At 44.2% G+C, this 12,305-nt stretch overlaps 1 protein-coding gene across 2 annotated transcripts in view; it reads left to right on the top strand.

Moving 5' to 3' along the window:
- The window catches only part of Ccdc146 (coiled-coil domain containing 146), a 163,159-nt gene that overhangs the window by 120,814 nt on the left and 30,040 nt on the right, over positions 1-12,305 (top strand). For both annotated transcript variants that reach the window (XM_003469810.5, XM_063237611.1), the window contains 5 exons: positions 3,799-3,856; positions 5,496-5,672; positions 6,298-6,371; positions 7,156-7,383; positions 8,359-8,545. In XM_003469810.5, the coding sequence (XP_003469858.1) occupies positions 3,799-3,856; positions 5,496-5,672; positions 6,298-6,371; positions 7,156-7,383; positions 8,359-8,545 (724 nt within the window). The remainder of the gene's footprint in view (positions 1-3,798; positions 3,857-5,495; positions 5,673-6,297; positions 6,372-7,155; positions 7,384-8,358; positions 8,546-12,305) is intronic.

Genomic DNA, 12,305 nt, shown 5'->3' with positions numbered 1-12,305 from the left:
GCACATAGTAGTCATGAAATGCGGAATAACAAGAAAAATGGAAAATGTTTCTCTTACACTTCTTCAAGAAGTCTGGTTAACAAAATGGAATCTTTGGAAGAAAAGATAAATAAGCGATTGTATGCAACTTGCTATTATTCTATTGCTATTTTGTTTCGAGCAGTCAGGCTAACCCTCATTGGAGCAATTTCTGTTTGGTTTTAGCACCATGTCATCTCATCCTAACACTTGCAATAAAATAGGCACAAATGTTCTCTTTCTTTGTTTTATTCTCATTGACAAGGGAAAGGAACAGTAGGTCCCTATTCTCTGGGCTCCCAATATTTTCTGTTTCTCATGTTTGTTAAACTCAACTTACACCGATGTTTGGCTTTCAGAGACAGAGTCTGCTCCACAGTTGTTGGTTTACCCCTCCAATGGATGGTGCTGCTGAGTTCATGAGCTCCTTGCTGATTTTCTGTCTTCCACATCTGTCTGTTTCTGACAGATGTAATAACTCGGACCCCGTTATAAAATCTAAGGAAGCAAGAGACCTAAATTTAGATAGCAAAGGCTTTATTAGACCAGGCCTGGTGACGAGTCTCCGGGAGCCAATTTGGAGACTGCATGCCAGAGACTCAAGGGAGGACTTTAAAAAAGAGGCTGGAGGAAAAGGGCGGGGGGGAGGGGGGAGAAACAAAGAAACCTGCAGAGCCATCAAACTTGTTGACCCGAATCTGGAAACTGTATAGCTGTCCACTTAGTTCTGACAACCTCGGGAGCCTTTGGTGCCTTTTGAGTTACTCCCATCCTGCAGATAAGAATTATCTGCAATAACATTTGGAAAAGAAAGTAGAAAGCTAATTATCTCAGGACAGCTCGTTAACGCTAACAGGTGGGAAGGAGTCAAAAGTTATAAGCTAAAACTTAAGCCTTCACAAGGATTTGGAACTTAGCCCTTTTGGTGCATTAGGGTTAAGCCACAACATTTTCCTGTAATTTCTTTGAAGCTAAGGCACATTTTATGACAGACCACCACCGGGTCGGGAAGAGGTCACCAGAAACCCAAAATCTTTATGGCCTAGCCTAGATAGATAGGTAAGGGGAGAGGGGAGGCAATAAGGCGCCATACAGAACAGAAAACGGTGGTTATGTTTTTCTTTCTTTCTGGGGAGGGGGATCAAGGTCAGGTAAAGGGTTATGCTAATAAGCAAATCTCCCTGCACAAGCAAGTTACTTCAAACAAGTGTAAATTAGAGGGCCATCCTAGTTTTCTTTAGCTCTTTAGCAGAGAATAGAGGCACCTAACAGTGATTAACAACCCTTGTTAGCTTGTTTTAGCACAACTTCTGTAGTTTGTAGAGGGCAACAATGGTTAACATATCAATTAGGTAAGGTTTTACCATTCTTTACAGAGAAGAGCACTGATTAACATATCAATTAGGTCATCCAAAGACATAAAAAGAAAAACACATACAATAAGCCCCTGTTACAGGTTTTGTTATAATACACATATAACGAAGCTATTTTCTAAGAGTACAACAACAGAGGAGCAGTGAAGTCTTCTCCTATAACTGAATTTATCACTTTCTCCTTGCTGTCCTATCAGTTTTGCTGCATGTACTTTGACCCTGTTTTTAGGTGCATGCCTGTTATGGATTATTATGTCTTCCTGGAGAGTTTATCCCTGTATTGTTAAGTTAATGCTCTCCTCCTTTATCCTGAATAAATTTCCTTGCTCCAAACTCTACTCTCTCTGAAAGTAATACAGATCATCAGCCTTTATCTGAATACTTGGGACCAGAAGTGCTTTAGATTTCAGAGATTTTAGCATATTTGCATAGACTTTACCAGTTGAGAATCCCTAACCCAAAATCCCAAACCTGAAACTAAACATTGTCAGTGTCAGTGCTCAAAAAGTTTCAGATGGTGAACATTCCAGGTTTGGGATTTTCAGGTTAGGAATACTTAACCCCTGCAGCAATTCCTATTCTCTTTGATCATCCCTAGCATGGCCTGTATTTGTCTCTATATTTTTATTTTACATGTATTATTACATTTAAAGTGAGTTTCTTGTAGGCAGGCTATAGTTGGGTCTTTTTTGTCTCCTCAGATAAACTTTTAACTAACATTTATCATGATCATTGATATAGTTGGGTTAATATTTAGTATATTTGTCTCTGTATTCTGTTTGTCAACCTGGGTTTTTATTCCTATTTTTACATCCACTCTTTTGCAGCTTTCTGTGGCTTTAACCAAGCATTTTTGTGCTATTGTAAATATTTTTATTTAAATTTTTATAATAAAATCATTAGAGAATACAATAGTTAATATACTGTGTGCCATTATCTTAAAGAATGACCAAAATGTTATTCAGAGTACAAGTCATAGTCAAAAAAAGACTCTCTTACAAATAACTATTTTATATGATTTATTTTCTCTCCTTTCTTAGTGTTATAAATTGTGTTTCTTTTTATCTTATATTAATGATTGCCTTAGAGTTTGAAATATATGTTTACAACTATTTCAAGAACTTTCAAATAGCACTACTGTATACCATTTAAGTACCTTAAAATAAAATAAACACTCTCATCCTTTGTATCATCATTTCTTATGCACCAGAATATAAATAGATATGTTTCTATTCATAAGTATACATAATTGAATACAGTGTTGGTAATTATGATTTTTAACAAACTAAAAATCAAGCCAATTAAGCATAAGAAAAATATGTCCTTTACTTATTCTTTGAGGTTCTTCCTTTCTTTATTTCTGAAATGAAATTTTGGATCTCCAAGGAAATTCTGAGCTAGTGATGCCATTTTAAAAATCACCACTGTTAAATGAACTTTTGAAAACAGTTTAGAGGCTAAGAAAAGAAAATGTTAGGCTTTGACTCAAGGTCTGCAGCAATCACGAAAAAGATCTTAACATGTCAGAGAATCATGTAATAAATTTCTTTGCCGGCTCACAGCAGAGTGCAGTGCAGGTGGACTAGAAGTCTCTGTCTTGTCTTTGCCGACTGATCCCATCCATTCTGTGTTCGGCATGTTAGAAAGACAGGGCATCTGCTTGCATTCACCTGGCAAAAGCCAAACACACAATCCCAAGCCAGATGGAAGGGAGGCTGTGACAGGCCAGACCCCTGTGTATCCAGGAAGGGAAATCACAATAAACAGACTGGCACACTATGGGAGCAATCAACAGAGCCACAGTGCCACCTGGGGTGATTAACACTATGCAGAGGAGCAAATCGTGGTCAGGGAAGAGTGATGAACCTTGGTGCCAATTTAGAGCAGGACAATGGCTGCCTCCATAGAGCCCTGCCCATCAAAACTGAGCTGTGCAAAGACTTGGGGCGACACCAAGGCAGCTGGAGGGACCCCCAAGGGCACAGGCCCTTGGATAGTGATCAGTCTAGCAAGGAGGCCAGTGTGGCCAGAGCTGGAGAGTTGGTGGTAATGGGTGTGGGCTGCCGGGAGGAGGTGGGGATGCGGACAGGCACTGGGCCTCAGCAGGGGATGCAGCAGAGGGGTGCGTGCAGGGAGCCCATGCTTCCCACGCTGTGTCTGTGCTGAGATAACCGCTCTACCACCTGTGTGGACCTGGTGTGCAGGGTGCCCAGGAGGAGCAAGCCCCAAAACAGGCCTGGGGGAGTCAGGAAAGTCACCCTAAAGAACGGACCCCAGACCCCACAGACGCACCTGGTGCGGCCCAGGGAGAAGAGAAAGTAGGCAAATATTCACATAGAAAGAGCCCATTCTTTTGGCTTTCATCACACATTTGATTGGGTTTTTTTTTTTTTTTTTTTTTTGGCAGCTTAATGGAAGAAAAGAACCTCATATTGAAGGAATTTGAGAAGATACCTAAGCCAGGAGTAAGTATTAAATGATCCAAAGTTGTTAGATGCGGGCAGAGCCAAGCATTCTTTTTAAAAATAATAATAATAATCTTTGTCACCACAAACACCCCGAAAGACCAGGAGTGCTAACTGTTGATGGCCCTGGAAGGAATACCTACCCTCTAGAGGGAATGTGGGTGGCACCTGTCAGAGGATTTAGCGCCCTGGCATCACCTTTACACTGTTTGGGGGTACAGTATCTGCTTTGTTTCTAGAAGAAAAAAAAGTGCTCCGTGGTTGGCCCTTAAGAGCATGACTAAAAGCATTATTACCCTGCAGCTGTTGCCCTTAGAGCTTTCTGGAGATCCCTTGTTATGACAAGCAATTTTAATAAAGAGCACTTTGGTTATGTGTTCCTGCATAACGAGCCATCCCCAGATTGAGAGGGTTGGAACAACAGTCTTCCTCCTTCTCCACAGTTCTGAGTCCTTCTGGGCTCAGCTGCTCCCCTGGGGCTGAGTGATCCAGGAAGCCACAGGCCAGCTGGTCTAAGACCACACTTCACTAGCTGACCACACTTCCCATCCTGAGAGGGCTTCCAGCCTCAAGAGAGGGCAAATCTCCACCCGAGGAACTTTCTGATGCTCTCTCGTTGGTCAGAGCAGTCTCCATGGTCAGATGTGGAATCAGGATGGAGAGGAATGGGCCTTTATCTGTGGAAAGAACGGCCACGACAGCACAGAGCAGGCTATCCCAGGGCCGGGGAAACCGTGGCCCTTTTTGCCGTACACCACAAAGAGTAAATAGAAGGTCATTGTACTTTGCTTTGCTTCCACTTTCTGAATGCTTACATTTTTAAAAAATGCTGTTCATCATTTAATTTCATGGCCAACTCTCACATACACATGCACACACACGCAAAAACAAGCTGTTTATTAAAGTAAAACACTATTAATTCTAAGTTCATCCAATCGCCATTTGTAACAGATTTTTAGGGGAAACAATGCCTTGCACTGTAGCTCCAGATCGTAGGGGACTACAGCGACTCTCTCCCAGCAGTGACAGGAGAGGGGCCATGCAGCCACCCCACCTCAGGCCAAGCAGATCCATCCTCAGGGCCCATAGCACCCCGCGGGCTTTCTGAGCAGAAAGCTTTGCTCCTATAAACTCCTTTCCAGAGCATTCGACGAGAAGCAGGATCTCCTAGGAGTCCGAGGCACACAGCATTTGGAAAGAATATGCAGAAGCTAGAGAAGCAATATTGATAACAAAAGGGCATTGTGGTTGAGGGAGAAAAGTGTGGGACACTGCAGATGTGAACCCCTTTATCTTTAGTTTCTGTCACTCCAGTTAACCATCATCTAGGGAGTCCGAGATTATTTGCCTCTTATGTCAACAAACCACAAGCCCGGGAGAAAACACAATAGACATTTTCATTAATACCCTTTGTTATGAAATAAAAGTTTAATTCAAAAAGAGGAAATGTTTAAAGTACAAAACAGGACTTCCAAAATATAAGTCAAGTCTAACATCAGAAGCTGCCTTTAGCTCTGTGAGAAAACATTCATGAGCCTCAAAGAAAAAATAACGAACATAGTAATTTGCAGTTTAGTTCTTTAAGGTAGAAAAACATTTGCTTCAACTATACAGCCTGATAATTTTCACAATTTTAAAGGAAATGGAGAAGAAGATGAAACTGCTGAGAGAAAGCACTGAAGAATTACGCAAGGAAATCATGCAGAAGAAATTAGAAATTAAAAACTTGCGGGAAGATTTGACCTCTAAGCAAAAGCAACTGGTCAAGGAGCAGAAGGAACTGGAAGAGGTGTTGGAGCACCAGGTTGTCCTGAAGGTGTGCTGCTTACCATGAATGCTCACCCAGAGTGCCTGCAGGGCCATAAAAATGCAAAGGTTCGCTCCTACTTAGGCTTGACGAGAGGAGCTATCTGCCTTGTCATGGAGCCTAGAAAACTGAGCCTGCACTCTGGGAATTCACAAAAGACTTCTTGATAAATAGTTTCATGCCATTTTATAGCTCTGCCCCTGGGGAATGGGCCTCTCCAGATTTCACCAAATGGTTTTTGATATTAGGAGATAAATATTGTGGCAGGGGATGTAGGTCAGTGGCACAGTGTCTGTTTGGCAAGTGCAAGGTCCTGAGTTCAATTCCCACTACCAAAAAAAAAAGAAATAAATGTCACAAAGATGATTACTTCCTGGAAGACATGAGGTGGTAGCAGCCAATCCTGGTAGCAGAGGAGAGAGAAGTCCCTCCCCAGGGGAATCTGAACCGAGGCCCCCCTAGTGGGGGTCAGATGCAGTGAAGCACAGCTCTTTTAGAAGGTCTTATAAGCACGCAGAGTGGAATCTAAAGGTTCTACGTACTCTAGCTCCTTTCTCGGTCCTGTTTAATTTGCTTGTCTTATTTCTTCTCATCGGAGACTGTATAATTTAATGTGATTGCATTTCTTTTCCAGGATGAAGTGGTCCAACATCAAAACATTCCTATGCAGATTGCAAAAGAGATAGAAAAAATGACACGCAAAAAAGTGTATGCTTTAATATTTTTCTTTCTAACCCCCTCCCTGAGGACTAAGCACTGGACACTTCAAACTCATATTGCAATTTCCTGCTTTTTGCCCTGTCTGGGTTTCACATATTAAGTTCTTTGAAAGATAGTGCAGCAAATTATTCTGATTCGTGACTCTTATACATGTCTTATTTCAAATCATATCTTTCTAGAGAACTCTAATTGACTTTAGCAGAGCTAGGGATACTGGATTAGATTAGAACTTCATGATCCAGAAGTACGTCAGCCAGCTGGCAGCTCAAAGGGCCATTAACGCCCCCACTTTGCTACCTGTTCCTGTACGACAAACACCCTCAGATATGCAGAGCGGATCTGGATACAGGGGTCACCAAAGAGACTGTCAGGGTTTCAGGAGCCAGAAACAATAACATAAGTGACGATGACAAATACTCTGGGGAAATGAGGGCTCTGGTGACTGATCTTAGAAGAGAGGTAAGACAAAGCAGTAACTGTTCTAAAATCACCGCTTGCAAGGACCAAAGTTGAGAAATTCAGGTCCCTTCCAGGAAGCTGGTCAGAGCCAGGGTAGAATGGCACAGGTGGCAGCTCTCGGGGACTGGAGAGGGAGGGGGACACAGGGACATCCCTGCCCCAGGCCACTCAGGGAAGGTGCCTCCATGCCCTGCGGTCTTTATGCACACCTGAGACCCCTGAATCTGCAACTAGTTCTTCTGCCTGGTTTTAAACACAGCACAGAATAAAGCACCTGCGTGTGTGTGTGTGCGTGTGTGTGTGTGTCCTACAGAGAACTGGAAAGAAAGAAACTTGTCTTGGAATATGAAGTCAAAGAGCTAAACAACTCCCTCAAGAAGGTGGAGAGCAAAGTCAGCGTTCTGGTGGAAGAGAAGGAGGACGTGGTGAAGGAGGTGGAAGGCAAGCGGGCCTTACTGGAGGTCAGGGAGCGCGAGTACCACCATCTGGTCCGGCTGCTGGAGCTGACCCAGGAGAATGAGGCCTCGTCGCTGACCGAGAGGTTGGTGGTCCTTACGCGAGTGCTGTTGTCTGCCGTTGTCTTTGATGTATGTTTGAGGATTCAAAGCATGCTCTCGTCTTGTCTTGTGCTGATTCGATTCAATGTAATTTTGTAGAATTTTAGTTCGGCCTTTCCTTTAATTAGAACTATGTTATCAAAGTGTTTCGAAGTAACTTTTCCATCCTTTTATTTATAAGGCTCCTCAGTTCCCTGTGACCAACTTTTAAGGGCAAAGTCCATCGTGTGTGACAGGTTGCTAAAAATACACCTCTGGGAAGTTAAACCCGTGGAGGGTGCTGTGTAGTTTAGGGATTCCACCAACAAATGATGGATTTCTGGTGACGTTTTCCCTGTGGGGTGATTTGGGGCGGTTCCCCAGGGGAATTTTATTTGTTACTTTTGTTGTTATTGTTGTTCCAATTCTGGGGACAGGACCCAACCTAGAGGCAAGTGCTCTACCACTGAACTACACCCCACCCCAGCCCTCCTGATTTCTTTCAAATAAATTTTAGGGAGCCTCGGGCATCTATCGCTGCCAATTCATTTTTTGTTTTTTCTGATTTTGTGTGTTTATTTTGTTTTATTTGCTTATTTTGGGTTTTTTTTTTTTTTTTGCTTAGTTGGTTAACTGTTTTGTTTTTGTTTTTTTTCTCTTTTTGAGACAAACCTCGCTATGCAGTTCAGGCTGACCTTGAGCTCACTTTGTAGCCCAGGCCTGTCTCAGTTCACAATGATCCTCCTGCCTCAGCTTCCTGAGTGCTGGGATTATAGCAGTTTGTTATACATTTGAGGATTGTGTCAGAATACAGCTCTAAATAATACCATCTTATGAAAATGATTGCTTTTGGCATCATTTATGATGACGAGTCTGACCCAAGGGTGGTTTCTGCATCCAGCATGCCTCTGACAAAGCTTTGAGAGACACAGGGACAGCTGATAACATGTCACTTTCATTTTCTCCCTGTACCTGGACAGAGGGATCTTGGACCTCAGTTTACGAAACAGTCTCATCGACAAGCAGAACTACCACGATGAGCTTTCTCACAAGCAGAGAGAGAAGGATCGGGATTTCCGGAATCTGAAAAAGACAGAGCTCCTCCTGAAAATGTCCTGCGAAGCCCTTGCGCATACTCAGGCCTTGCATCAGAGGCTGCTGTTGGAGGTGGGTGCCGGAGCCGCGCCTGACTGCGGCTCAGTGCTGTCTCTGGGAGTAAAAACATTTCAGAAAGCTCTTTTTGCTATGGCAGAAAAGGAAAATAAGTGCAAAGGCACCTTTCCAATGCATCCAAGCTACTGTAGAGTTTATAGTCTTATAATGTCTTCCGATCTTTTTTTAGCTCAAGGCTACAGAGAGCCTTGGTGGGATCAGGCCTCAGTCTGGCCAGGAAAGGACACGGGCCGTCCAGCTCTGGATGAAGGGGAGGGTCCACTGTGGGTCAGGACCAAAGGCATCACTGTCTTCCTCAGTTAAGTGAGGTCCAACTGGAATCCCATTACTCTGGGAGGCTGAACAGGAGGATTGAAAGTTTGAGTCTTGCCTAGGCAACTTAGCAAGAGCTTGCCTCAAAATAAAAATAAAAAGGGCTGGGGATGTAGCTCAGTGCAAAGGATTAACCCCCAGCCCCCACCCCACCACACACACACACAGAGTCAGATCCAGCACAGTGTCACAGCACCCAGGACAATGAAGGACGAACATGGAATCATGATGTAAATGTCAGTGGTCAGGAGGCTTCCCCCACACTGAACCCTGGACCCACCAGGCCGCCTGGGTGGTGTGCAGGCTCAGCGTTGGGCTCCAATCACAAGGCACCTAAGAGAACAGCCTCTTCTTACTGCCTCGGTGCTCCCAGTACGGGCTGCACCCCTGGGGTCCCAGCATCCCGTCTCTCCAAGAGAGCTCCCTTTGCTAAGTGACCAGCACTAGGAAGGCCAGGAGACCCTAAGGGGGCTGCATCCTTGTACTGGAGCCTGGGTCATCACTTGCTTTGGTGAAGAAAGGAGACAGCAGCTGAGTTCGTAGAAGGCCACTCACCCTCTTCAGGATATCACACTCCAGGGCTCCAAAGCGTAAACCATTTCCACCTGTGATGGACCCGTCCCCCCCTGACTCATGCCTAGTTCTGCTCCCTACACACGTGGCAGGTAGAAGCTTCCTCGTGTCCACTGCCACTGAGCAGGGACCGGTACCCAGCTCCAACCAGCGACAGGAGCGATGTGTCACTCAGCCAGCGTGCCTGCCAGCCTCAAGCTCCTTTCCCCTTCCCCCGTGACTGTGGCGGCTTGTGGCGACGTGGAGGAGCTGAGATGCAGGCAGTCAGGAGCCCTCGTCACCCTTAGCCTCAGCGCATGGTCTCCATCTGTAAGAAATAGCTCTTGTGGGCCAGAACTGCGGTATTGGGGCTGCTTGTTTCTCCAGCACAGCTCAGCCTATCCTAACCTAAACATCAACCTTGCACAGCTTTGCCCCCGTGCAAAGCTTGCTGCCTGTCGGAAACAGCTGGAACTTGGTCCTGCCGTCAGGTGACTTGCATCATCTTTATTTTGTTTTTTTCATTTCCTATCTTGAGCAAAGGAGATAAAATGTGATGTTTTTATTCATTTGCAAAGGAAAAGGCAGCTATTTATTCTTCTTACATACTTTGAATAATTTTACTACAATTCCAACAGGTAGGCTAATTTTTAGCTCTCTACAATCTCTTTAACTCTGGTAACTCTTTTGGCTTTAAAAGTTGACTTGATCTGCTATCAATGCAGTGATGTCAGTTATACTGGTTTTGTTCTGTTGGTTTGGTTACATTTCGCACCATGTTTCCTTTCCTCCTCTCTGGTTTCATTCTTTTTGCTTCCATTGTTTAGAAGTGTCTCCTGTCCTGCCATTCAATTCCTCTATTTAGTCCAAAAACTAACGTTTACTGTAATGCAGGTACTTTAGCATGTATCTGTGACAGTTTCATTGATTTCTCCTTGTCTCATCTCATATTTTCATTTTCTCTCCCACATTTCCTTCTTTTGGGGTAACCTGTTTTATGTTGTCTGCTTTCGCCATTTTTGATGTGCACTGTTTGGATCTGCATTCTCTTTTCTAGTCACTGTGTGGTTATCACCGAGGGGTAACCCTCGACTCAGCACTGTCCAGGGTAACTAGTACTTCTGCTACTTCTGGGACAGAGCTAAAGCCTCTGAAGACTTAACTTGAATGGTTTCCAACATATTTTTAATCAACTTTCCAAGCTGTTCCTGTTGGAAACATTGGTTAAGCTGCTCCATCTTAGCCCCAAGCCCAGCACGGTAGGATGTTAAGTTGGACTGTGGGGGACACAGAGCCAGTGCCCCCACCAGGTCCTGGTGAGACTGACAGGAAGCAGAAAGTATAATGTGTGTCCGCAGCATCTCTAGGAACAGAAAGGTGATGAGCAGGAGTCTCCCATACCCACCAATATTGCTTGTATTGATGAAACACTCACAGATTATTGACCAAACTGCCACTCAGTAAGATTTCTTTAAACAATAGTATTAAAAAATATTATCACCATTATTAACCAGTTTTGATGATTTTGGTTAAAAAGGTGAATCTGTTAAATGCATTTCTAACAGTGACTCAATATTCTCCTTAGAAGTGAAGAGTAACAGCATCTGGATAGAAGCAGCAGGATAATTTGGCACCTGGAGTCGTACTTCTTACAGATCTCAAAAATGGCTTTACACTGATAAAGTCGCAAAATTGGTTCCAAAAGATGGCAGACACTAGAATGACTTAAATTCACCTTTACCAGGAAATGTAGATTAAGTGACAAGAGACACATAAACCTCCTACCAAACGTAATTCTGCTGTTCCTCTTCTAGTTAAAACTATTACATACTGCAGTGGAGCACACTTCCTGCTAGAACACCTAGAAAAATAAGCTAACAGAGAGCATACATTTTAAAAGGCATATGAGAGCTGTGGGAGAGAATTCCACTTCCTGCTGGGCACAGATGGGTGGCCTTTGCCCTCCCAGGGCATTGGCCAAGTCCAGGCCAAGCAGGTGGAATGTGGGCTCCCCTCAGGCCCAGGGACTTAGCTGGCTTCAGCAAAACCATCAAGACTGTTAATGGCCTGGGGGTTGGCAGGCTGCGCTGGAACCAGGGACATCACAGTCACATGAAATAATTCACGGCACTGCAGAGCCCTTCTGCATTTAAACATGGCTCTCCCCCACTTCCCTGTGTCACCAAAGGGAAATAAACCTACTGTCTACATTTTAAGAAAGTGGCCCCAGAGTGTCTGTTCTTTGACCACCATGTTTCATGCTCTTTCTAAACAGAAGAGAAGGTCCAACACTGTGACCACAGCAACAGCACCCTCAGTACCCCCTAATAAACATATTTCATGTGATATGATTATGATGCATGCGTTGTGATTTTTCTTGTAGTTTTCCAGGGATTCCGTCTCTCTTCTCTCTAAGTGAGGGTCAGCATTTTTGCCCTTCGTGGCTCCTCCCAGTGCTCCAGGCTGTTGCACCCACACTCTGCCCTGAAGAGACCTCCATCTTTGAGGCAGTCAGGCTGAATTCCTGGATCCGCTGAACTCTTCCTGTGTTAGGTGTTTTCCAAACCTTTGAGCCAGACTTATTACAGGGAGTAAAAGTGATTACAAACGTCTAAGTATGAACCCAGTAAATATCACTCTCCTCCCTTTATGCAAATGAACCTCTTGGAAGGCTAAAGAAAATTCTACAGCTAGGTTAAGGTTACAAAGCTGCCTATCTTATGCATGTGGAGAGGACCTCACAGTCATCCCTGTCGAGGAGGCTCAGCCTTGCCTCGCGTGTCTGCTGTCATTCCCTGCATGACTGGAACTGCCGGCCACTTCTCTCAGGACCTGTCCCTTCCACGGCTGATCCATTCTGCATTGGCTAATCCGCTTAAGTGACGTCTCC

The sequence above is a fragment of the Cavia porcellus genome, unplaced genomic scaffold (genome assembly GCF_034190915.1).
Source record: "Cavia porcellus strain 051 isolate PalLab524CR breed Dunkin Hartley unplaced genomic scaffold, mCavPor4.1 scaffold_2, whole genome shotgun sequence".
Classification (NCBI taxonomy): Eukaryota; Metazoa; Chordata; class Mammalia; order Rodentia; family Caviidae; genus Cavia; species Cavia porcellus.
The sequence above is the reverse complement of the archived record's forward strand: the minus strand, read 5'-3'. Positions and strand labels throughout refer to the sequence as shown.